Source organism: Drosophila novamexicana, unplaced genomic scaffold, assembly GCF_003285875.2.
Source record: "Drosophila novamexicana strain 15010-1031.04,08,12 unplaced genomic scaffold, DnovRS2.1 tig00000817-arrow-arrow-pilon, whole genome shotgun sequence".
Classification (NCBI taxonomy): domain Eukaryota; kingdom Metazoa; phylum Arthropoda; class Insecta; order Diptera; family Drosophilidae; genus Drosophila; species Drosophila novamexicana.
The window spans coordinates 162,151-188,667 of record NW_020824827.1 but is presented as its reverse complement, the minus strand read 5'-3'; the positions used below and the strand labels follow the sequence as shown (position 1 = coordinate 188,667).

General features: G+C 41.7%; 6 protein-coding genes across 7 annotated transcripts; 2 read left to right on the top strand and 4 right to left on the bottom strand.

Moving 5' to 3' along the window:
• Positions 1-211: 211 nt before the first annotated feature.
• Positions 212-1,052, bottom strand: LOC115764143 (AP-2 complex subunit sigma). The gene is made up of 3 exons (XM_030707016.1): positions 946-1,052; positions 737-886; positions 212-673 (listed from the first exon to the last, which is right to left on the bottom strand). Exons 1-3 carry the CDS (start codon positions 946-948, stop codon positions 398-400), a joined length of 429 nt encoding a protein of 142 aa, XP_030562876.1. The 5' UTR covers positions 949-1,052; the 3' UTR covers positions 212-397.
• A 78-nt stretch (positions 1,053-1,130) lies between these two features.
• LOC115764139 (isopentenyl-diphosphate Delta-isomerase 1) lies at positions 1,131-3,025 on the top strand. Its single transcript, XM_030707013.1, has 2 exons — positions 1,131-1,526; positions 1,588-3,025. The coding sequence occupies exons 1-2, from the start codon at positions 1,227-1,229 to the stop codon at positions 2,041-2,043; spliced, it is 756 nt and encodes a 251-aa protein (XP_030562873.1). The 5' UTR covers positions 1,131-1,226; the 3' UTR covers positions 2,044-3,025.
• Positions 3,026-3,055: 30 nt separating this feature from the next.
• LOC115764138 (3'-5' ssDNA/RNA exonuclease TatD) lies at positions 3,056-5,465 on the bottom strand. The gene is made up of 4 exons (XM_030707012.1): positions 4,867-5,465; positions 4,028-4,376; positions 3,685-3,966; positions 3,056-3,378 (listed from the first exon to the last, which is right to left on the bottom strand). The coding sequence occupies exons 1-4, from the start codon at positions 5,069-5,071 to the stop codon at positions 3,240-3,242; spliced, it is 975 nt and encodes a 324-aa protein (XP_030562872.1). The 5' UTR covers positions 5,072-5,465; the 3' UTR covers positions 3,056-3,239.
• An 18-nt stretch (positions 5,466-5,483) lies between these two features.
• On the bottom strand, positions 5,484-6,604 carry LOC115764140 (farnesol dehydrogenase). Its single transcript, XM_030707014.1, has 2 exons — positions 5,780-6,604; positions 5,484-5,722 (listed from the first exon to the last, which is right to left on the bottom strand). The coding sequence occupies exons 1-2, from the start codon at positions 6,350-6,352 to the stop codon at positions 5,570-5,572; spliced, it is 726 nt and encodes a 241-aa protein (XP_030562874.1). The 5' UTR covers positions 6,353-6,604; the 3' UTR covers positions 5,484-5,569.
• Positions 6,605-8,941: 2,337 nt separating this feature from the next.
• Positions 8,942-25,151, bottom strand: LOC115764080 (neuropeptide SIFamide receptor). 2 transcript variants are annotated; one of them, XM_030706929.1, is made up of 4 exons: positions 23,556-23,637; positions 16,504-16,603; positions 11,673-12,314; positions 8,942-11,143 (listed from the first exon to the last, which is right to left on the bottom strand). In XM_030706929.1, the coding sequence occupies exons 2-4, from the start codon at positions 16,596-16,598 to the stop codon at positions 10,378-10,380; spliced, it is 1,503 nt and encodes a 500-aa protein (XP_030562789.1). In that variant the 5' UTR covers positions 16,599-16,603; positions 23,556-23,637; the 3' UTR covers positions 8,942-10,377. The 2 variants fall into 2 exon arrangements, with proteins under 2 accessions (XP_030562789.1, XP_030562788.1); XM_030706928.1 differs by lacking the exon at positions 23,556-23,637 and adding an exon at positions 23,723-25,151 and having other exon boundaries at positions 8,946-11,143.
• LOC115764081 (cuticle protein 63) lies at positions 15,884-16,390 on the top strand. The gene is made up of 3 exons (XM_030706930.1): positions 15,884-15,944; positions 16,007-16,158; positions 16,221-16,390. The coding sequence occupies exons 1-3, from the start codon at positions 15,933-15,935 to the stop codon at positions 16,360-16,362; spliced, it is 306 nt and encodes a 101-aa protein (XP_030562790.1). The 5' UTR covers positions 15,884-15,932; the 3' UTR covers positions 16,363-16,390.
• Positions 25,152-26,517: the final 1,366 nt, after the last annotated feature.

Here is a 26,517-nt window from a genome sequence, read left to right as displayed (position 1 = left end):
GTGGTAGAGTGTCGTCAGTTGTGCCAGCGCAGTGTTGTTAAACGCAACGGCCAGGGCTGCATCAGCCACTGCTATCAGCAACCTCCGCTTTGTGGGCGGTAACCACCTACAAACGTACATACATACATATATGTGTACATCCGCCCGCTTGTTTGCATGTAGTATATAGTTATTCATTTATCAGTAAAGCTTATTGGATTATTCTTTAATATATGCATTTGCAATAATCTCTTATCATAAATTATTTGATTCTAAACACATCATTTAACATTTTAGAGTTGTTTTGCTTGCATATAGAACACATGTAGATAAATAGTACATAATATTATATGAGGATTCGATAAGCGGGCTATGGGGGAATGCATCGTTTTAGTGGGTGGATATGCCTGCGTTTCCACTATTCCAATGAGTTCAACGTTAGCAGCTGTTTGAGCACTTTTGTCTGTGAGGTTTCGCGTATCTCGCCAGCCAAGAACATCTCGTCGACCACACTATACACTTTGTAGAAATTAAAGACGAGATCCAGCTCGCACACATTATGGAAGTACTCGTTCAGCACCTCAACAAAATTATGTATGGCCTCCAGATAGCACAGATTATTGTCGTTGACGTCCACGCAGATGCAAAAGTAAAGACCCGCATAGCGTCTGTACACAATTTTGAAATTGCGAAACTGTGAAGCGAGCACTAGTTAGTATATGTATTGGGATATATATTTTCATGCTACCCATATTACCTCTACAAAGTTGGTGTGCTTGGCATCGCGCACGGTGACTACGGCGTGCACTTCTTCAATTAATTTTTGTTTTTCGTCGTCATCAAAGTTCATATACCACTTGGCCAAGCGAGTTTTGCCCGCACGGTTTTGTATGAGTATAAATCGTATCTGAGCGGGTGATAAACAATATTATTTGTATTCAACGGAGTGGTAAACATTATGCTTACCATTTTACAGTATGTGTGTGGGTAATTACTTAAGTAATTACTCGGCTATTTACAATTTTCAGCTATGAACACAGCGAAAAAACTGATTATGAACAAATGTGTATCACTATTGCCAGGGCTGCTGCAGCAAACAGCTGTTAAGCGGATCAGTGTTGCATATTGCTCGAATGTACACGTCAGTTGGCAACGCCATTCTTGAATACGATTACGAAGTTTTCACTTTTTTTATATTTGTTTAGGCCCAACTTGAAGCTAGTCATTAACACCTCAATTACCGAAAAATGTTGACGTCGCGCTTGAACCTCTGGCCGTGCTTTCAGTTACTGCGCAAATGCAGCACCACATCATTGGGCCAACCGAAACAGGCAGACTTCGAAATCCACGATCCTTTGCAGGCGCACGCCCTCAAAGAGAAATGCATTCTGGTCGACGAGCACGACAAGGCCATCGGCGCTGCCAGCAAGGCTGACTGCCATCGTGTGCAGCCCGGAACGGGTGACGTGAAGCTGCATCGCGCCTTCAGTGTGTTTCTGTTCAACTCGAAGGGCGAGATGCTTGTACAAAGGCGCTCCGTGCACAAGGTGCGAGTTTGTGTGAACTCCAGCTAGATTCTTTGGATATCAAGTAAACTTTCCATTGCAGATAACCTTTCCAGACACATATACGAATGCCTGCTGCAGCCATCCCTTGCATGACATTGAGCAGGAGCGACAGGAGTCGAACGCCCTGGGCATACGTTTGGCGGCTCAACGCCGTTTGAACTACGAACTGGGAATACCCCCAGATGAAATAAAGCCCGAGAACTTTAACTATCTGACGCGCATACACTATGCCGACGCAGGCGACGGCGTCTGGGGAGAACATGAGATTGACTATATACTCTTCTTGCAAAAGGATGTCACACTGAAGCCCAATGCCAACGAGGTCAGCGAGGTGCGCTACTTGAAACGCAACGAAATCGACGAAGCGATAGCCAAATTTAGTGCACCCTTGACCCCCTGGTTTGCTCTAATATTGCGTCATCGGCTCAAACAATGGTGGGACAATTTGCATAGACTAAAACAGTTCGAAGACTTGCAAAATATACAACGCTTCTGAGAAATCGAAACACAATACACATTCGCAGACGCTGCAAGTTGTTGCAATCAAGCCAAAAATATCTATGTGGAACCTCAGTTTTGTTATAACTTAGCCAGCGAAGTGGACATTGCCAACATCATAAAGTACTATACCATATATTCTTAAAGGCCCAGTCGATGTAGCCTCTTTCGTCTATCTAGTCTGTGCTTAAACTCTTTGCAGGCAGTTCATATGTAGAAGCCATCATAGCTTCAGCTTTTTTTATGAATTATATAAATATAAGTTAAGTATAGAAACATATCGCACAGCTGCTATATATCTAGATATATAGAGGAAGAATGTATAAATGCTTCTTTATAGTTTTTATTTAAATTCGCTTTATTTGTATTCAAATGGAAAATAGTGTGTGTGTTTGGGGTTTTCATGCACCTCCGTTTTGTTGATCAGTTCAGTACAACGTATAGAGCATCACATATGTTTGAATAATATGTAAATATAACAAAATATAGTGTATGTATTAGCATAGCACTAGCTAAATGTGTGTTGTTGAATAGTATATAAATATATATATATAGCTCATAATATGATCACATCACGTTTACCATAATAATCATTACCGTCATCATCAATCTCCTCCGCAACGAACAACAAATATAAATATTTACAAAAGTATGCACTACAAAACTAAACGAGAGACTAAATAGGTTGGTATACAAAAAAGGTGCCCTAGCTAAAATAAACCTTAGAACTAAAGACAAAATATCTGTATCTGAAAATTAAACAATAATGTATATAGCTGCAGCTTTTTTAACAGTCACGAAGCGCGCGCTTCGCAGTGTGAAACGGCAGCAGGTGCAAATTAATTTTGCGTACCCGGCACCGCGCTTCACTTGGCACCACCTTGGCACCGATTTGTTTTTTAGTACAAAGTAAACAAAGGCTTTACTTACGGAATACCAACAACTTAAAGCTACCTTTGCAAATTAAGACAGAACAAAAATTCGCACTAACAGTATAAATAGGAGGGAGGTTTTTCTTGCAAGTCGCATGCGAATGCGTCGTAGTTGTGTATGGGTATAGCTCGTGTGTGTGTATGTATGTGTTTTTGGGTCAGGGTTTAGCACATCCTGAATTCGATTAGGTTATAAGGCACATGATGTGAGTCTGTCGTGAATCTCAGGCTTGTTTAAATTGCTTAAAGTGCTGGGCACCATCTAGGACAAGCCGAACAGCTTTAAGGCATTGAAGGCAGTGGCCAGGGCGACCTCATCCGGCGTTTTCTTCATGAAGGCAGCAATCATTTCCACAATTGCCGGCAGGCTGCACGGCTCATTACGTTGAAAGGTGCAATATCTGAAATGCGGAATATAAATTAAACAAAAATAGCAAGTGTTCTAATCGGAAATGCCCGACTAGGAGGTACCCTGATTTGGAAGCGATTCCAAACTTTATGAAATGGACAGGGTCTGAATATGACGCTCTAAATGCCAAAGGACTAGGCTTAAGCTAGATAAACCATCTCATCAGCTCATCGTGTCGATCAAAAATATACTTTATGGGGTCGGAGATGTCTCGTTCCGCCTGCTGCATACATTTGCACGAAATCAATCTACCCTTTTCACCATTTTCAATGGGTAGCATTTCAATTCCAAATCCCACCTGTGTAAGTACAACAATGAGCGTTCTGTAATGCCACTCTTTACATGCTGTGGCAGTTTGGAGGCTCTCGTATTTGGGTACATGAATGGCGCGTCGGTTTCCACCAGCAGTCTGTCCAGTGGCAGGGTGCCATTGTCGAGCAGCCGGCGCACGCCTGTATCTGACTTGTCCTTGCACAGATAACCAGTTAAGCTGATGTAGAATCTGCGATCCAGATACTTGAGTGCTTCCTCGGCTGTGCCCATAAAACCTCTGATAATCACAGGCGGTAGATTCTCGAATCTGCAAAGGTTGAGAGCAACATATTATAATCAAACTAATTACTAATATTTTATCCACTCACGTGTCGAGTATTTCGAGTACATCGTGCTGAGCCGATCGCTCGTGTATTAGCAGAGGTTTTTTCAGACGTATTGCCAAGTGCAATTGCTTGGCAAATATCTGTTTTTGCACATCCGGCTCGGAGAAGTCGCGCTGATAGTCCAGGCCACACGGACCAATCGCCACGCACTCCTGCGCCTGTGCAATGTGCTCAAAGTCGAACCATGTGGACGGCTCCTCCACAATGGACTTTGAGTCGTGCGGATGTATGCCAGCAGTCGAGTATATAATGTCGGGATAAATGCGCGAAAGCCGCAGCGCTTCCTTGCTCGATTTGACCGAAGTGCCGTGTACCATTAATTTCTGAACACCTGTAAGAGACAATAAAGGTGAGCATATATTCGTATAGGCAGGATTATTTACAGTTAAGGTTCTTTAAACTGGCACAGCTGGATTTAAGGAGCTAATCAATCGCTTTTTTCAGTTTCATTTATGATCTTTTAATGAATTAATTTCCGATCAACCTTCTTATAGGGTATTCCAAATGCGACTACAAAAATAGGCCAGCCAAAGGAGATATTTGTCCCAGGCAGAGCTTTCACTGTATTAGTTACACATATGCAGGCGAGGCGGCGAATACCAATGCATACACACACACACACGCGCAAGTGCGTCGCACACACGCACACATGTTGCATGCTAATCGCCCCTCTGCCAACGCTTGACCTTCTTAATGCGTGTGTGTGTGTGTGTGTGCTCTCGCTGACCACTTGCCGCGCCCAACGCAGCTGTCATGTATTATTATTAGTCTTATCGCACTTCTTCCTCTTGTTTAGTTTTCTTTTCGATTTATGAACAAACCTGCGTCTCTTGCCCTTTGGACAACGGAATCCAGATCACGGCTATACTTTTTGTTGGTCAAATTGGCGCCCACGTCGATGACAATGAGGTTCTCAAAGCAATGCTTCATGCTGTCCTCAATGTCCAGTTGCTCCTCCTCGAGAGCTGCGGTTGCTGCAGCCACCTCAGGCGCCACTTGTTGTTGTTGTTTTTGCTGTTGTTCCATTATGTATGTAAAAGAATGTTTTTGTACGAAAATAGCAATGACGTCGACACAGACAAGAAGATGCTTTGTCTTTGTGTAATTTAATTAGCTTTCGAAGGCACAAGGAACCGCTGCGGTTATGCGCACGGCAAAGAATATTTCGCTCTTTTTATTGCAATACTTTTAACAACGACCAATTAAGCAATTAACAGATGAAATGTTACAAATTAATAAAAATAAAAACAATACCCGACACGAACTACGACTGCTGGCAAATGTTATCGATGCTATTAATGAAACATCGGCATGTGAAACTATCGATTAACGTGCACAATTAATCGTTGGCGTTCAATGTGCGCAACAGTTGTTTTTTTTTTTATCGATTAAGGCGGCGCACTATTTCAATACGTAACAAAAATGTTCCTCATTTATATGTTATTTTCGTGCGAGCACCTTTTTTTTTTGTTTGGTATATTTTGAGAATTTCTAGAATCTTTCTCCGACGGCTTTATAATCAGCTCATGAATCTGTACGTTGGCTGGCGTCTGGATACAGTAGGTGACCGCATCGGCCACATTCTCGGGACGTAACATTGGCATAAAATGCCAATGCCAGCACTTCCGGTGAGTTTTTGTCAAAAATTTCAGTATCAACAATGCCTGGACTGACGCTCTACGGAGTATTTAAATGGTTAAGGTTTAATATTAAAATTAACACAACAGTACTCACCGTTATCTTAGTCATGGTACCCTTATTCAGGAACTCCTGGCGTAGCACCTCGCATAGAGCAGTGACAGCATGCTTCGAAGGTGCGTACATGTTGAAGCTGAAGCCAGGATTCACAGGCACTCCGTGCCCGGCAACACTATTGATAACAACCACATGTCCATCGTTTATCCGACGTCGCTGCATCGAGTGAAAGGCCTCGCGTGTGCACCAGGTAACGCCCAATACGTTGGTATTTAATATATCTCGCAGGTCGGCGCTGTTTCCCTCGTCGACTATGTGCATGCGGCGCACAATACCCGCATTATTCACCAGCACATCCGCACCGCCGAGAGTCTCATCGATCCAGGCAAACGAATCAATCACCTGTTGCTCAACACTCACGTCACACTGGTGGCCATAAAAATGTGCAGACTGTTCGGCAGGCAGCGAAGCCTTCAGCTGCTCCAGTCGATCCAGACGACGTGCCAGGCCCACAACAATCATGCCCCTTGCAACCAGATGCTTGCAACATTCGGCGCCAATTCCCGAGCTGGCGCCAGTGACAACAGCGACGCGATTTCTCCAGCGATCCATATTCAACAAAATAGTTATTGTTCTAGCTAAAGTCCCCAAGCTACGTAAGAAGTCTCGTCGACAAATGATTGCTCTTTATGCGCTTGAGTTTAACAGAAAAAAAATATTAGAAGTGCTGATAACGATGGGGAGAATCAAAATCTCACAGGTGTTTATACACCTGGAAAAAAAACAGCTGTCCGGAATTTGAGTCTAGCCCAACTTGTGCATAAACAAAAACTGTTTTTATAACTTCTTCGCAGTACATTTTAGTTTATACTATACTTTAAATTAAATTAAATTAAAAATAAATATAGTACCTATCCTCATATATACACTAAATATCTTTTATCTCCTACCTTTTTTTTACCCTTGCAGAGGGTATTATAATTTGTCGTGAAATGGGTAACGCATAGAAGGAGACATCTCAGACCCCATAAAGTAAATATATATTCTTGATCAGTATCAACAGTCGAGTCGCTTTAGCCATGTCCGCACGCAGTACATATGTCGGAAAAGTAGGTTCTTGTATGAACAACTTTTTTGTTTATTCAGATATCTTGACCAAACTCGGCATTTATTAGTTTTACTATGCTCCTCGTGTATATGCAAAATCCTATCAACATCGGACTACTATATCATATAGCTGCCATACGAACAATCGGTCGAAAATTAACTTGTATGAACAACTTTTTGTTTTTCCAGATATCTTAACCATACTCGGCATAATCTATGTTCGGCGCTTTAAAAGCCCTTAACAAATTAAATCATTTAAAAAAAGAAAAAGTTTCGCCCTCTGGCAATATTATTATTTTACACTCAAAAAAATGCCACAGACGCAAAAAGTAAAAAGTCAAGGAGTTTGTTCTTGTTTAATATAATAATGTATTACATTTATTTCTGCTAATATGCGTGTATCTTTGGTGTTATTTGTATCTCATATACATATCTCCCTCTATATATATATATATATATGTATATATAAATAAATATGTATGCTATTGATGTCATTATATATGCATATTGTTTAGCTTGATAACATATTGAATTTATATTTTTTTGTTTATATTTTTGTCACACAATAATATTAAACATAATCTCGCTTGAATTGTTTTCTTACGTTTTTTATCTAATATTTGAATTTATTGTAATTTTAAAACTTATAGTTCAATTCGTTTATTCGATAAATATTACTTATATTGTAAATATTTTCTTTTTTATATATATATAAATTTTATGTGAAATTAAAAAACTTCTAATAGTATCTATGACCATAGATAAATGTGTAGTATGAGTATATAAATATAAAATATAAATTTAAAAAAATATTGCTAAAATAATAATTGTAAATAATGAATGGACAGGTGTACTGCATGAATCAACCGTTATTATACATCTATATAATATATATATGTTATGTATTTTTATATATATATTTATAATTTATTGATATTTTCTGTTAATGTTTTGTGGGCCTTGTTTTGTTACTTAGTTTGCATTTTGTAGCCACGCTCTAGACGCTGGGAATTGTTAGTATATCTGATAATATTGGGTTTATTGAAGCTTGAAGCTGGGCCAACTCGGGTTGGTCTCAATTCTTTTTTGTTTAAACTAAATTCTGGTTAAAATTATGGCATTTTTTGTTTGTTTTGTTTTCAAAGCGTGCCAAAAACAGCGCCTAATGCTATGTATAATTTATTTTTGAACTTGATACGCATATATAGTATATATATTTATATAATATATAAATGTTTCGTTTACAGTTATTACTTGACATTTATAAAATTTTGGCTAACAATAAAATTGCATAGTTGTCATTAGGTATATTCATATTTCTATACATATATATATGTATATGTTTGTAGTTCCATATGTTTGTTTATATATATATATAGCTTAGTTGTTAGTCATTTATTAAAATTTTTATCGTTAACGTTTTCCTAATTTCTTTTGGTGTTTAGAACTTAACGAATTATGTTTCGATTTTCGATTATTGTTTTTTTTTTATTAGTGATACGTTTTAGTGCGAATGCTCGGACAGCTTGTTCCACCTGTCTACCTGTGCCTACCCCTCCCCTCCCCTAAGAGTAATTAACCCCAACCAAGCATACATAAATTAAAAATATATATTTTTATATTTATTATTATTTCAACTCCTCAACCTGCCTTCCTATGACCCCCCCCCCCCCCCCCCCCCTCCCCATGTTGTTACCCCAACCAAGCATAAATAAATTAAAAATATATATATTTATATATATTATTTTGTCAACTGCCCCCGTAAACATTTCCATGGTCGACTGTTGCCGCTTTGTGCGCTTCGTAATGCCTACATCCCCCCCCGAGAATTAGCCGTAACTATATCCGGCTGATCAACCCCTATATCTCTATATCTCTATAACTCTAATGTCGCAATTCGATTTCGTTTCTCGTTTCTCTCGTTTCGGCTTGTGTAAAACTCTAATAAAATTGATTATTGTTGTTTGATAGATACGTAATACATATATATTGCTTATTCCAAAATCAATACAAATATATATTATATTTTTTTTAAATATATATATATATACATATATATGCATGCATTGTATATATATAAATTGTAAGAATTGTTCATACAAAAATTTAGTAGGTACGTTACTTTAGACCTCGGTGTTTCTCAAATTTGTTCTTTGATACTGGACATTCCTTTTTCACTCTTCGCTTTCGTAGAAAATTTTTAGCCGGGCCCAAGTCCCAAGTTTTTTTTTTGGGCTGGGTTCTCCCTTGACTAGTAAAAAACTGCACTCCCTCGCTCAAGACTCAAGTATTTCTTTTAAGCAGGCTGCGTTTCGGTATATATAGCAAATATGACGAGTACAAACAATCTTAAAAACTGCGAATGTACAGGGTATGTGTGTGTGAGTTGTGAGAGTGTGTGTGTGTGTAGAACTATTGGAACACGTATAAAACATCTAATAACTATGTTAGTTTAGGTGCATTGCGTGTATCTCTCTCTTGTGTGTGTGTGTGTGTGTGTGTGTGCGATCCCAGTTGTGTTTTTATACACTTGCAGAGGGTATTTCGATAGCGTCATAAAACGTGAAACGGACATCTCTTAGCACTTTAGATATATATTCATATAGACTCTTGATCCGGCTGAAGTTTTATGTACTTATCGCCAGTTCCTTTTACTGTCATGACATAAATCCGCCCAGTTCATTTTATTTTTGAAAGGACTTAACTCCACCGTTGACTATGGCGAGATGAGGTCCTTTTGAGGCGACAAGCTCCGCCGAAAAGTCTCAAAAAGACATCTCGGCAATTATGACGGGCTTTGCACCAAGGTTGTCTTGTTTGTCAGGCGAGCTAATCCCGCGCTAATCCGCGGTATGTCGTGCGAAATGGGATTTCATATAGGAACATTCGATTGAAATCTTTATCTTTTTTAAAATCAGTTTTAGGTTTTTTCTATTTTAAAATGCTTGACCTCACTTGACAATTACAAGATTTAATATGCTATTGAAATTGAAAGCGAAATCACATAAAAATCGAACTATTATATATATTTTCTTTTTAGATAAACTACTTTTTTTTCATTCAAGATATCATAACCCAGGCTTATTGAGTTTGAACCGGCTTGAACAAGGCGGAAGGCTCAATGTGGTCTCTAGGCCAACTAACCTTTTCTCATTCAAGGTATCTTAAGCCAGGCTTCTCGAATTGAACCGGCTTGAACTAGGCTTACGCATATCAAAACCAGAAATGTAATATGTAATCTTTTGTTTTTGAAAATTAGTTAGCTAGTCTGCAAGAGTATTAAATCGTCGGCATGCCGAAGTTAACTGGGCTAACCTTGTTTTCTTGTTTATGTCCCGCCCCAACCCGTTAACAAATTGGTCCGAACCCTGCCCCGGCGCCCGCCTGGCTCTGAGTTTCCGACCTCTATCACAGTCGCAGGCGGTTCCCCCCACTCATCCTGCTGCTCCGCTCTCCAAGATCTGATCAGTTTATAGGCTAATGTACGTGTGTGTGTAGATAGATATAAGTATTTATTCCCAAGTTGGGGCCTACTCATACAGCTCGACGTTGCGGCGGGGAGAGGCGGAGGAGGAGGAGGAGGAGGTGCCGTAGCTGAGCTGCGAGTCGGTCTTCTTCAGTATGGAGACATGGTGTGTGGGCGCATCGCCGGACCGGTTGGTCATCAGCGAGTCCTGCTTGTGGAGCAGGCCGCGTCGCTGGTCGGCAAACGAGATGACCGAGTCCTGCTTCACCAGCTGATGGCGGCGCGGCTCCGGTCGCTGGTCCACAAAGCTTATGACCGAATCCTGCTTGACGAACTTCTGCCGCTTGTCCAGCAGGGATGCGGGCGTGGCTTGGGCGCCGCCGCGACGCGACTCGATCGATATGGTGTCCTGTTGGGTCAGCGTCGAGTCCACGGAGCGCTCCTGGGCAGCGAGTGCGGCCACGCGGCGCGACTCCATGTAGGAGACAATCGAGTCCTGCTTGGAGAGCGACACCTTGCTGCCGTTGCTGTCCTGCTGGCAGAGCAGACGCCGCGTGCCGGAGGCGTCGCTGCAGGAGCTCTCCTGCTTGATGAGGAACTGCCGTGAGCCGTGCGAGTCCTGCTTAAGCAGCATCTGCTGCGACAGATTGCTGTCCTGCTTCATCATCAGATTGTGGCGACGCAGCGAGTTGTGCTCGTAAATGTACGAGACGGCGTTGGTCTTCCTCAGACCTGGGCTGCTGGGACTCTTGCGCGAGCCGTTCGGATGATAGTGCGAGGACTTCCTGGTGCTGGTCGTAGACGACGCAATGGCCACATTGTCATAGTATCTGGAAATGGAGAAGTTATAAGGGAGTTAAATACGGACCTGTGTGATCATGAATCAACTAAAGCCATGCATCGACCCATGACTTGATAAAAGTTCGATTCAATCGATCTTTTCGAGCTGATCGAGAAATTTCACTATGTCGATTGTGCTTGAGTTGTGCGTCCATTGACTCACGTCAAACATGTTGCGGCTCGAGCTGCTCGAACTTCCATTGATTGAATGTCTTCGAATATGTCACTGGTATGTTCGATACTCAAAAGCCCGGGCTTGTGGGTTCTAGTTGCAGTTAAAAAGCTCAGTCGGCTGACTCGACCAAAAGTTCGATTTAATCGGAAATAGGTTCAATCTGATCGAGAAACTCGACAATTTCGATTGTGTTTGAGTTAACCGGTTTCTTGTGCGTGCATTGTCTCGCGTTGAACATGTTGCGGCTCGATCAAACATGTTTTATCAAGCACAGCTTGTCGTTTCGAGTAACCCAGATTGATGCAAATGAGTTAATTGATGAAGGACATTAAAGGGACACCCACCTGAGTCTGCCGCAGCAGCTGCGCGACTTGATGATGGCCGCAAAGCCGCGTCGATATTTCTTGTTGACTGAGTAGAGTATGGGATTGATGCAGCTATTCGATGAGCCCAACCACTGGGCCAGCGGCATCACCTTCTTGAGTATCTCGAACTCCTCCTGCGATATGTCCGAGCCGAACTTGATGCGCGCAAAAATCACGTAGAGCGGCAGCCAGGACAGGACAAACAAGATGACAACGGCGACGAGCATTTTGATGACCTTCACCTTGCTCTTCTGCTGCATGCGGTCCATCTGTGCGTCCTTGGATAGCTCGCCAGGTATGCTGCGCGTCGAGACCTTGATCCAAATCAGAACGTAGCACAATGTTATCAAGGACATGGGCAGCAAATAGCAGGCCACCAAATTGGCCAGCAGAAAGTACAAATTGCCATCGGTGCCCGGCGGCCAGACCTCCTGGCACAAATACTGCGGCTGCGTATAGCTGGAGACCAGGGCATCCGAGAAGACCTCCTCCGCGGGCACCAAATCGAAGAACAATAGCCACGGAATGGTGGTTACCAATGCGATTACCCAAATGCCGATTATCATGATGCGTGCACGTCGCTTTGTCATCTGCTTCAGTGGCCACCAGATGGCAATGAACCTGCAAGAGAAGTGCCAACAAAGGACTTTAAACAGCTGCCGCCTCCTCGACAAGGATAATGGCGAGATGACGCCACGGTTTCGTGAAAGACGAGCCATGCAAATATCTTAGCCTGATTAATTCGCACATCGCAGCGGCGCATCCTTAAGCCTTTTTCTGCTGACTCGACTTTCCAATCCCGTCTATTGAACTCGTCACACAACACGTGTGCGTTCCCCGAATCCCCCCCAGCGGAGCCTGCTCTCCATTTTTTACTTTGCCTGCCATAATCAAGCGTAATTTGAATAAGAGCAGGAGGGATAAGGAGGAGGAGGTGGGTCAGGACTCTTGCGGGTTTTCATTTGGCTTAGTGCTAGCCACTTATTATGGTGCCCCATTCGATAGACCAGCCACAAAACAAGGAATTCAGTTGGCTCGACTGGCAGATACCCTACATTGAGCAGAGATTGATAAAACTTCGGTGCTTGTTGTCCGATCCTTATGTCAGATGGCATATGACTTTCAAATGGATGTAAATTCTAAGGCCCAAGGTCTAGCCCCCACTCTAGAGAATGTATGTTCCTTAATAACTTCGGTGCTCAATTTTTGCAATACGAAAATCAACCTGACTAATTTATTGTTCCTCGTTCTTAAGATCGATTTAATTGAATCGAGCCCAGTTACATATCTCTGCATATCTCAATCTCATAAATTGCATGTCTTTATCTCAAAAATCAACATGGCTAAACATGGAAGATATGCGCTGGGATCAAAGGAGCCTACTTCTGACTGTGACATACAGCTGGTCCCAGCCAAACTACCTCTCCACACACATCCTTCACGTTTCCAGGGTATAAGAAGACGAGCTGCAGTCTGGGCCAGCCCTACAACCAAATAATTACGGCTCCAACTACAGCTCCCGTTGCCGCTCCCCTTACCATTCCCACTCGGAGGCTGCCTTTGTACTATTTTTGGCCACTTCTTTGGCGTCTGGCTGGGCGAGCGTTTGGCTGATAACAGGCACAAACGGTAATTCCATTAGGGCCCGGCCACAACTTTTCAACAAAGCCAATATCAAATTGTCATAAGGTTTATTTATAGACCAACAATGAACTGTGCCAGATATATACGCATAGATATGGCAATTGCATTAACATAATTTGTCTGCAGGATTTGGGCGCTCCTTAATTAAGTTTTGCGTTCAGCTCAAACAATGGCCATCCTGTCCGATCTGCAGCTGGATATGAGCTTATGTTCGGCATTATGGCCAAACGGAAGCTGGCGAAAAGTTGTTGTGCCAAAAGTCATTTCCATAAAGAAACAACAAATTTCACAAATTTCACAAATTTCATAATTGGCCAAGCAGCCAAGCAATGCTCCATGCTGAATATTTTTATGTCCTTTTCATCTGGTGACAAAGAGCTTAAAAGTAGCCAGACTACTCTAGGCTGGAATGCACAACTCGAAGATACCCTGTAGCCAACCTTGCGTTGTCGAAGATACCCTGTAGCCAGCCTTGCGTTGTCGCAGGAATGCATGACTAGCAGATACCCTGCTACCAGCTATGAATTTATCGCAGCTTGCAGTTCCTTTTAGAAGAATTCACTCTTGAATTATTTCCGTGTTTAAGCGTGGATTGTTGTTGCATTTTGAGGACCCACAGTTGGCACTTATATATTCCACGTATATCCCCAAAGTGTCGCATATGTTTCTTCTAATTCGTTTCCTTTTTGATAATACAAGGATAATTAAGCTACGAGTGGTATGGAAATCCCTGCATGCTCAATTTGATGCTTATTTGATATTTATGACAAGACATTATCAGATATCGATATTTATCGATTTCACGATAGAGTTATCGATAATTAATTAATTTGTGCTATAGAAAAACCTGCTTTTCGATCTTTCTGAATACTTTGAAGTCGACAGATTAAGCTCTACAAAAGATTTACTTCTGCCTGTGTGCGTACAGGGTATTACAAAAAAACTGAAGTATACTTAATGCTTATATATTATTTTATGGTTGACATTTGGGCAACTCACATGGAAATTGCCGCACACAAAAGAAGCACATAAGCACTTGGCATAAGACCACAAGTATGCGGGTTTATCTGTGTGTGTGTCTTGTGATAATATTTTTTGGGGGGAGGGCGGGCTGAGAGATGCCAATGCACGTCCATAAAACGTAGAGCCCTAATTAAATGGCATTGGGTAAGCAAGTGATAAGCAAGGATGTCAAGCGCTTAAATCCAGGACATTGCGTGCTGATTTCAGTTTCAGTTCGCAGATAATAAATCTTAAATTTCGCATCACTTTACGAGTGCTCGTAAAATACAAAGGAATACAGGACATGGCACATGGCTTGACCAAATGATCAAATGATAGAGTATATGTCCCGCAGCTGCCCGGCTGTCGCCTTTGGCGCTGAATAATGACAACAGCAGCAGCTACAACTGGTTGAGGAGAAGCTGTCCTCCACTGAAATTGATATTAATGGAAGCTGCACATGAAGCGGCGCCTCTGATTATTCCAGTTGTTATGGCTCCTGCATGGACTGTTCGCCACACACATGTCAAAATGTTGTCAAAACGTTTTACTACCACTTGATAAATCAACTGGCCGCAGGATTTCTGATTTCATGCGCTTGGCTTTGAGCTGTCAAGAAATCTGTGGTAGCTTCTTTGGTTGGGTTTTTGGGTATAACAAATTGCTTTTGGATTTGAACTGGTGAACTATCGCTTGCTGGTCCGTTATTATACTCACTTTCCACTAAAGAGGAAGATGAACAAATAAAACAATTGAAATCTCGATTTGAGCCGGCGACCTATTGCTTGCTGGTCCGACGCTCAGTCAACCTAATCAACACAGCCCCAAGGTGTCACATGCTTCTCATAAAACCCTTGACCCTCGCCTTTTTCTATATGGAATTTCCTAATCCGTCTCTCACTATCGATTTTAGAGGAAGAACCTGTAAGCTTTCTGCTTGGACTTTGAGTTAACCAAGTAGTTAATCAAGTTTGCACTCAAAACTGATCGATTTCAAAAGAAAGCCAATTTTTAGATTAATAGTTCAGATTTTAGGAAGCCAACTTTAAGTCAAAGAGAGCAATTATTAACGAAAGGATTTTTGTATATTTATGAGGCTGAGGAAAAGGGAAGTGGCAGAAGAAGGAAAAAGCTTGCAGGGAACAACTGGACACAGAGTATGCCCCAGTGGAGCTCGAGCGACACCCTGGCCGGGCTTTTTATGGAGCAGGAAACACAAGGCGAGCTTTAGACGGAGAACGTGTCAAAATGCGGCACAAGGCGAGCGCAACAAAGTCTACGAACATTCTATAAAAATAAATGATAAAAATAAATTAAATATTTTTATTTGCCGCCTAATGCCAAATACGGACAAGGCGAGCTATGAACTTGATCTTGAGACGGCGACTCGCTGCCCGTTTTCCAGTTTTCCCAGTCGCAGCCGGCTTGCATTGAGCTTGGCGGCAATCACTTTTGCAATTAGCTTGAAGCCAGTTCTCCGGAGCTACTATAAAAGCCCGACTCGACGCGACATTTGGCAACAGTTGCAAATCATTTGCTCAGCTCTCAACAAACTTCAAACCAAAAAAAAAACCCAACAAACCAATCTACAAAATGTTCAAAGTTGTGAGTATTCCGGGGGACTGGACCCACGTCCTGGCACTTAATTAAAGCTATTCCTCACGCAGCTGTTCGTGCTCGCCGCCTTTGCCGCCGCCCAGGCCTATGCCCATCCCGGCGTAGTTGCCGTGGCCCCAGTTGTCCACACGCCCGTTGTTGCCGCACATCCCGCCGTGGTGCACAGCCCGATCATACACCATGGCGCCCACTCGGTACACTCGTAAGTGCCTATCAAAACTCGACTCGACTCGACTCGACATTAATCACGCACTTGTTTTGCAGGCATGTGGTGCATCATCCGGCGCCCGTCAAGGTCCTGCATCCTGTTGTCGCCAAGCCCGTGGTCGCCGTGCATGCCGTGAAGCCCATTGTGCCCCTCGTGCCCGTGCATCATGCCGCGCCCGCTGTCGTTGTGCATCATTAAGAAAACCCAAGCCCAATTCCCAATTCCCATTTCCCAATGCCCGAATCCCGCAGCCCGATCCCGCCCAAATCCGCCGCAATAAAAGTTCATAGCCACGTAAATTGTGAGAATATTACCTGCATTTCTTTTTTTTGGACTTACCTGTCTAGCGAGACGGCAATTAAGCTGTAAACCGAAGCCGCCACCGAGACACCCTGTATGTAGGGCACAAACTTGCACATCAGCCAGCCGAGCATCCAGGCTGGAATGGAAGAAGAAGAAGACGAAGTAAGGGCTGGGCTGTTTATCTATTGTATATAAACAATGCACAAATTATGCTGAGTAACTCTCGGTCATGTCTATGTCTAGTCCACGCCACGTCGTGCTCCTCATGGCCTAACTACGATGTTTGTGGTCCCTGTTAACGTTCAATGCTTTTTATACACTCGAGGAGGGTATTTTAGCTTGGGCATGTCATGTGTAACGCATAGAGTTTGACATAGCTAAAACTATATATTATTACATCTTCCATATGCCAGATCTTATATAGAGCCAAGGCTTATCAACATCGGACGACTAGATCATATAGTTATTGCTAGAATTATCGGACTTCTAAGATATCTTTTATTTTATTATTATTAACAATATTACTACTAACCAATATTTTCAGCTTAAGCTAGATATATATATAAATATCTTCTCCGAACACATCCTTTGCAAACTTCCCAATTCTCCGCACGTAACATAAGTTCGTATTTTAAGGGTATTTTATAGTCGACCTCAGTCAGTAGCCTTCTCTGCTTGTCTATTTTTTTTGGTTTGGTCGTCCACGTTCACGTCGTCGTCGCCATCGTTGTTTGCTGACTGAGATTTATGTGCTGCATATCATTCATAATTTGGTGACAAGTCTCAGATTGCCAAGAAGCCAGCGTGAGGCATTGTTTGCCAGCGAGGGGCAGCCCCCAGCTGGCCAAGTTAATTTGTATTCCCTTTATTCTATTTTTGATGGAAGATGGAAGACATGATTGTCTCTGTCTATAAAGACACCCATCCACACACACACACACACACTTACACACCCATGGAATGCACACTCTGCGAAAGCAGCCAGGAATTTGGTACTTTAATCAAGAACAAACTCAGATATTTCTTAACCTGAGCTGACATTTGTTTTAAAACCGAAATTCCAGGATCCTAGACTGAAGTACATTACTCTCTCTCTCTCTCACTCTCTCTCTCTCTCTCTCTCTCTCTGTCACGCTTTCTCTTTCTCCGGCCTGTTGTATTGCACTCTGAGAAAAACAAAGAGTTAAGCACAAAATTCTTAAATGCCTTATTAAAAGCTGAACTTATTCTAAGAAAATGTACTTGAAGAAACAAAAATTAAGACACAAAATCGAAAGGAATTTTAATTTTTTAGGCCAAGGCTGAATATATATATATATATATGTATATAATATATATATATATACATATGTATATATATGTATAGATATTTGTGCTAGAATAAAGGATACACTATACTATACCCTTTCGGTCATATTGTAATCCTAGACAAGTGCTTTGTTTTTTCTTCGAGTGCATGTCTATAGTTGGCTGCTGCGTTATGAATTTGATGCTCGCAGCAAATAACTTAGTCAGACACATAAGGCTCTAAAACGCACACAAGGCAAAGGGCTGCAAGGAGGGGAGCAGTGGAGCGGAGGGTTGGGGGGCCAGGCATTTGGCCCCAAGGTTGATGACAGTGCAAATCGAATGGCAATTAAAGGTGTTAATAGAACAGAACAACAACTGCAGCAGGGACTCACACACACACACACACACACACACATCATCAAAGTCGAGTTCAATGTGCTCGGAAAATTCGAAGAAAATAAAATAAAATAAAATAAAAATATTAATAATAATAACCAACAGGGGCAGCGACAATCCTACAGCTAATTTCCTGTCTCGTGTCTCGTGTCTCGTTCGCCTGTCTTATTTCGTTTGGCTTTGGACTTTTTATTATGCATACGCACCGTGTGCCGAGCCAAATTTAATGTGATTTGGCACATAAAAATAGAAACATTATTATTATTTGTGCAGAGAGCTAGAACTTAACTTTGTTTTGAGCCAAGTCAACACACTCGCAGGCCACACATCTGGGCACACTTAACAGCTTTGGACAGGAGCTTAAATAGATTTTGGCCACTTTTCGAACAGCAAGTGCAACAGACTGAGAGATATATTCAAGTGATATCCGTTGCTATTAATATCTAGCTATTTATTTTGTCTGTTGCTCTTGAGTTTGATATATCGTTTGGCAAAAGTTTATTTTCGCAAAAACTTTTCACACAACTTCAATTTGAACCCAATCAAATTGAGTCCAGTTCGAATTTATGGGCGGGCAGCACTTGTTGAGGCGACAACATATGCTGCCATTAAACTTGGCTTTAAGTTTACATTTAAGGGAATTAACTTTGATAGAGCCCAGGCTGATAACTCCCATCAATATATCCAGTTAAACAGCGCGGCCTTCGCTTTTCATGCGCCTTGACCCAGCAGCTAAATGTCAAAAAAGCCTTTCGTTTTCTCATCTTGACTTTTCTGATACCCGTTCTCTGAGGGTATTTCAAGCTAATTAACTGATTGGCTAATGACTAATGACTGACTACTAATGACTGATTGATAACACACACACAGCCAAACCCGTAAGAACGAAGTTCCACCCGAAAGTGTGGACAATGGATGGAAAACGATTTCGATCAGCTTCAAATTAATTTTTAAAAAACATAAATTTGCGTTTAATCCATTTTAAATCTGAGGAAAAGACTTGAACATGCTAAATATTTAGATTTAACTAAATAGATTTAAAAACTTTTCATTATTTGGAATATTTTGATAAAGATTGAAAATTGAAAGCTAATATGTTGCTGCTAGGGTATTCAAGTGTTCGGTTTGCCAAAGTTATCTTTTCTAGCATCAATTTTCTTAAATTTCCTTTCGAGGCAAACTTTGCGCGAACTTTTGTCGTAGGCCAAGTTAATGGGATTTCGGTTTTTTGCATTGTTGGCGACGCTTAGCTGGATTCTGGTAAGGACATAAAGTTAATGAAATAATCGGTTGGAACAAATCTGACAATGTCGTTTGCCTGGACGTGGCTTCGCTTGAAATGACCGTGAAATGTGAATGGATGTGTGAGAGGGGTGGGTGGGCGAATAACACTTAGAGAAAATGCGTTATTGTTATGTTTATCGCCGGCTGCGTCACGTCCGGCGCCAAATTGAAAAGCAGCAGCAAACCAGAAGCAATCAGGCACGATGAGCTGTTGCCTGACACGTAGCAGCTAAATTAAAATACAATTGGCAAGTGAAGAGAAAATGACTTCATCAGAAGCTCCAGCCGGAGGCAGAGGCATGGGCTGAGGCCGCATTACGCATACGCACCGTCATGCCCAAAGAAATCAAATGCCGCAAAGACGTGACTTAAAAAGTCGAGAAGTAATACGACAATTTGGCATTGTAAAATGGTTTAGGCGAAAAAAATCGAGTCCTTAGCAAATGCCATATAAAATTCCAATTAGAATGCGGCGGGAAGGACATGCAAAGCCGTGTCTCAAGGTGGCAGCGCGTTTTGCCACTCCGCTCGGCAAATCAATTCATTTCGCATTTTATTGGTTTTTCAACACACACACACACACACACACACACATACATAAATCAAGCCCTGCCCAGGTAACACACAGGTGTGTGTGTATATAACCCTGACTATTAGGTTGCCGAGCAAAATATTTAGGTCAATTCATCCAGCCGCAAAGCTGAAAGGTCCTTGAATGCAAAACAACCTTCCACTGCAATACGGAGGCTCCTCACAGGTGTGCGTGTATGTGTGTATGTGCTTAGATAATGATAGCTCCTTAAACCCCCCTCCCCCTTGTTAACCCCTCTTCTGCTTCTTATTATATAAGAACTAAGCCGAAAACATAATTCCTGCAGCTCCAAGTTCAATTCCATTTCATTTAACGTCTGTCGCAGCTGCTGGCATTTAGTTTGATGCGCGGGGCAGGTGGAGGGAGAGAGGGTGCTTGGGCAATTTTCCTTTTTCCATTTGCCGCCCACAAGTCAAAATGCCAACATTCAATAATAGCCCAAGGGCTGTCGCAATTTATTTATTGTTGTTGCGTTTAAGGGCCTATGCAGCTGCGTCTGGGTCTGAGCTCTGAGCTCTGAGCTTGCCTCAACCTAAGTCAATACACACACACACACACACCCAGAGTGACCCACTAAACGCTGGGCAGCCCGCGGCCCGCGGCCCGCCCTGCGCCTATGTTGAATTTGTGAAATTAGGTCAGTTTTGTGTCGATGATCCTTCAGGCCAAAACAGACGAGGGTGAGAGAGAGATAGAGAGACAGCGCGAGTGCGCACTGATGCACACTCCAACACACACACACACACACACACACACACACACAGCTCATTCAGCTTTTCGCTCGCTTCGCTTTTGCTGCTCGGTTCATTTCGTTTACTACGCGAGTCCCAAAACCAACCCAACCCCAACATCGACCTGTGCAACCCTTAACCCACCACCCCCCTATCACTCCCCCCCCCCCTCCCACCTCTCTCGGCAACACCTTTCTGCCCTGCTGTATGTCTTGGTGAACATTTTCTAAGGCAGCGCACTTAATTGGCAAACGTTGGCGCCAACTGTGAGAGCCTAAATGCGGCCAGGTGAATTCACATTGGGGTAGCAGCTGCTGCTACTATTGTCTGGGCAGGTGGGCGAAGGGCAGTGGGTGCATCTAGAACTGGGTGTGGGTACTGCCCTGACATGTCAGGCATTGCAATCAGCATTTGATTTCTGAAGGATTTTGATCATTTGCTCGACGATTTGCATGCAATTTCCCAACCGAAGAAGCGCTCTGTGACAGTCGATTTAACCAGCTGCCAGTTGACAATTCACTTGCCACACACTTGCCAAACACGCACACACACACAGGCAGACAGTTACCTGCAAGGTGATGTAAATTTATTAAAATTAAGCCCTCACAATTATGCGTAACCTCGTTTATTGGGGCCAAATGGCTGGCTTGTGGCTCGTTGTTTTGGCTCAAAAAGGGGCCTTTAATTAAATATACAAATATATGTAGATGTGCATAATACCTGGTCCTATCTCGAGCTGGGCTCAATTAGGAATATTAGGTGCGATAATATTCAAAAGTTATTTCCTCTCATCCTAAATCAAACTCAGAATTCAACCGAACCTGAGAAATGTACCTTTCATATATGAAAGAAAATTGAATTGAAAAAAACTGAAAATATTTAATATATTTTAAATATTAAAGAGAAAAGTACCGGATTTCCTTGAACAACAATTTGTTTATGCAAATTTTCTTTGTTGTTATGTGAAAGAAATTTTGAGATATATTTTAATTTTATTTAAATTGTCATCTTAAATCGCACTCAAAAATCAACCGAAGCTGAGATCTGGAAATATCATAAATGAAAGAAAAGGCCCTTTACTTTTTAAACTATTGTGTATAATATATTATATATATATTTTATAATCTTATAATCTAGAAATTGAATTTTTCCAAAAATAGTTTGAACCGAAACCTGAATAAGCTGGTTCATGAACCGAACCTTCAGGCATGACACAGGCTCGAATTGTGAACCAATTCGACGAGTGTCCTTTATGAGCGTATATAATATTTATTAAGTTCATTCAATTCTTGTGCAAGATATCGGAAGTTATTGAACTATCGAACGCTTTTATCGACCATTAGGTCGCGCTTTAACCTCGTACTGAATTTTTCGGTCGTGTCTCTCTTTTAAAAACAAAAGTAAAACTTGGCAAAGCCATAATGAAAGCAAGTTGATTTTAGCATTTCGTGCAACATGACAAAGTTTTCAGTTAGATAGCGCCGAGACGGATTTGGCTAGATGAACCCCATTATAGACGGACGTAGTTCCTTCCCGTGCTGTGCCCCCCCATATTATTGCCAAGGTTGTAAAAACTGATGGTAATTGCATGAGAAAATTCATTGTAGCCTGTGGCTGGGGCCATAAAACTGATGATAATGCACGATAATATTTCAGAACATTTCAGTTCATTTCGAGCATTTCGTATGCCAGAAGTATTTATGTAGCCATTAGCGTTAAGCTTGATGCTCCTTGTCGACAAATTGCGCATACGCCACGTGTTGGCGTTGGCCCCGGGCCTAATCCACGTCTCGATTAATTGCCAAACATAAATCCGGTTAATATGCCTAGCCACGGCAAAAAAAAAAATGGAAAGAAGGAAAACAAGAAAAGGACAAGAAAAACATCGAGACGATCCCAACAAAAGCGCTAATGAGCAGCTAATAAATCCCGGGCCAACCATTAGGAAATACAAATCGTACAGATTTGTATATATATGGTATATGTGGCATGTATTTATATTTGTTGCAGTTTATTTAAATATGTTTTCCTGTTATTTTCCAACACATTTAAAGTTATTCTTCATATTTTCCATATTACTTGGGTGTCCACTTTCACGTTGGTGCGTGGATTTTACGAAAGGGTGAAATATTTAGGCTTTGATTTTTTATCTAACTTGTTTTTCAAATCGACTAAAACATACTTAACTATTGTTTTTCATGTTTTTTATGACTGTAGGTGAGAATTCTCAACTTTCTTATTATTGATATACAACAAGTTGCATGCATCCACTTTCTATCAATTTCCCACATTTTTGGGTAGAAATTTCCGGAACCCAATATTAGTGGGCACTTGAATCACGAAAGTATAATTGTGTACAAAGTTTGGTTTACGCTGTGCGTTGATCATCAATCAGTCAATCTGTCAGTTCATCAGTCAAAACAAATAGTTGCAGCACAAAATATGACTACTATCATAAATTTATCTTGCTAGGACTTGTGGGCTGGGTTTTGTGTTGATAATCAATCAGTCAACCAATCAATCAACCAAGATTATTAGGTGGTTAGTAGATCAGTCAGTCCATCAGAAGGCGACAGCTCGCTAACTCTTACGGCTGGACCAGCGCAATGTCAATCTGTCAGTCAATCAGTCATATAGTATTCCAAGAGTTTTAGTTTGCGCTGTGCGTTGATCATCAATCAATCAATCAGTCCATCAGTCAAAACAAAATATGACTACTTTAAGTTATTGATCTTTCGGATTAGATATTGTGTTGATCATCAATCAGTCAATCCATCAGTCATGACAACACTTACATCACAAAAGGTCTAAGAAAAGGGCTGCGAGATGAGTAAATCCTTCAGTCAGTACATCAAAAATTAAGAGCTCCAACGGCCAATCAGTCAATCATTCGGTCAATCAGCTCTTGATATATATGTATGTGAATAAATCTGGTATGTATACAAACCCAGTTGTTACTTACGCACAAAAAGGTTGCCAATTAGCGTAGCGGGCAGACAGAAGACAATCACCAGGATGTCGGCAATGGCGAGATTGACAATGAAGTAGTTGGTCACGGTGCGCATACGCGGGGCGCGCAGGACGACGGCAATCACAAAGCTGTTGCCAATGAGACCGACGAGGAACACGACAATATAGGCGACACAATAGACAATGGACATGGCCAGCGAGTGGCGATAAAGCGGATCGAAGCCAAAGTCCACATTGCCATCGAGTTGATCCCAGCGCAGCAAGCTGTCATTGTAGGACTTGGTGGCCGCCGCCGCCGTGATCAGGCTCGTGGTGGCCGGCGACATGTTCAGCAGGCTGGCATAATAGCTGGACGAGGTGGCATCCGCCACAATCACGGCGCCGGGCATGCCAATTGCCGCCAACTGCTGGGAACTGCTGCTGCTTGTTGCTGTTGCGGCTGTTGTTGTTGTTGCTGTTGCTGTGGCAGCTGTAAGGCTGGATATCAGGGAGCTGGCGGCGGGCGCCACCGTTGCCGTTACCGTGGTCAAGATGGTGCCCAGAAGTGTGTCCGTAATGGCCCCGTTACTCAATTTAATAGTACTCGGCGAGAAGCTGACGCCGACAACATTGTTGCTGCTGTTGTTGCTGCTGTTGCTGCTGCTGGCAGCATCATTGAAATTCAAGAGATTTTGCAAATCCACGAAATTATGCGTGAAATTATTAGCCTCGCCAGCGCCCTGTGTGACATCCTCCAGCAAATCACGCTGCTCCAGCATGGGCCAGCCCCTGCCCAGCCCCCCTGTTGCCGGCGTGTCCCTGCTGCTGCTGCTGCTGTTAGTTATTGCTGCTGTCGCTGTTGCTGCTGTCTCTGCTGCTGCTGCTGTTGTCGTCGGCGAGTCGCCAGCCGCGTGGCTTCTGTGTTTGCGTTTCCGAGTCCGTCCGCCGACAGCCATGCTCAGCTAAATCTGGCGCCGGGATTAATGTCGTATATGTATCTATATTTCTATTAAATTTATTGCTGTTGTGTATTTTTACTTTGTTGTTTTTTTTTTAGAAAAAGTCTATAAAATTGGCGTCACTTGACATTTTGCTGACAAAACATATATATGTATAGAAATTTTTCGCCTTTCCAGTTCCAGTTCTAGTTGGGTTCTTGCAGGATATGTTGATGTTTTTCGTGGCTGAAGCGAATTAGGCAACATTCAATTAACTTGAGCATGTCTCTGTGTGTGTGTGTGTGTGTGTGTGTGATGAGAGGGGGATTGGCCTTGTTGTTGTTGCACAACACTTGCAAACAGTGTTGCCAGCGTAGCTGTTTTCGAGCTAAAGTTAGCATTTTCCAAAATTGTTAGGAGTTTCTCGCAAAATTTGACTATTTTCGAAATTGTTGATTTTTCTAGCTAAATTTGACTGTTTTCAAACAGTGCCGCCAAGTTAGCTGTGTTTTAAGCTATATTTGACTTTTTTTTTAATATTATTGAAATTTGGTGGCTAATTTTGACTATTTTTAATGTTGTTTAAATTTTCTAAAGCTAAATTTGAATATTTTCGAAAATAATTTTCTAGCTAAATTTTAATAGTTTCCAAATTGTCAATTTGACAATTTTCAATATTATTAAAATTTTCTAGCTAAATTGGACTGATTGGACCAATATTATTTTTGCGTTTTAAGATAATATTATTTTAAATATTATCAAAAATTTTTCATTCTTATTAAATGATAGCTCAATGTCAAGTACTGACAACCCTGCTTATCGCGTGACAATAGCAACATTTAAATTTCCAAGGGAAATTTTGGATGGGCTCTTCTATCTACTTGAAAGAAACTTTAGCTCTTTTACTTTTTGTGTCCTTAAATTATGCACTTAGTTCTTGTCACTTTAGCTTGTTTTGGCTTTCTTTTCACACTTGATTTGGCTTGTTATTTAAAGCGAGTGTTGGCAACACTGGTCAGCCAAGGATATGCAGTTTGTGCAAAATATATTTGTAACTGCATACTAGACCTGCGATTGCACGTATAAAATTGTTAGTTCTTGTGGTTGTAATTGTTATTGTTATTGCTTTTGTTGTTGTATTTGCTGTTGTTGTTGTTGTCGTTCGGCTGCTCGGCAGCTCGGTAGCTCGTCAGCTGGCGTTGCCTTGAGTTGGCATTACGAAAAACTCTGCGAGTGTCCCAAGGACTTGGTTGCATATTTTAGATATGGCCAAATGTTGGGTGCACACCCGGACACATGGACGCAGGCACGGACACACACGGTAATGCGCCGAAAAAAAAAAGAACGCCAGATGAACGTGCCGGAGAGGGCGTGCCAGGCGGAGGCTGGAGGCGGCCGACACAGCTGCAGCTCAGGGACAGGGACATGGCCACAAATCTACACACATGCGCGGCTGTTATTAACTAATTGAATTGCCATTATTCTCGCTGCACTTTGACCTCAAAAGAGGCGTGCCAAATATATAAAATGAATGGCAAAAAAAAGAACAATTGAAAGCAAAGAAAATAAACAGAGAAATGGCAAATAATAGAAAATGCCATTAGGCACAACTGCCAAACGCACGAAAGACTTTGATGGAGTGACAAAAATAAAAAATAAAAAAAAAACAGAGAGAATAAATGTAAAAAAAAAATTGAGTGCCAAAAATAAAAACAGCAGAGAAAATAAATAAAATAAAAATTGAGTGGCAAAAAAAAAAAAAAAGACGAATAAAGAAAAGAAAATAAATTGTTATTCTTATGAGACAAAAAAAAAAAAACTAATAATAAAAAGAATATAACTAAAATAAAATGTTATTCTTATGAGTTTT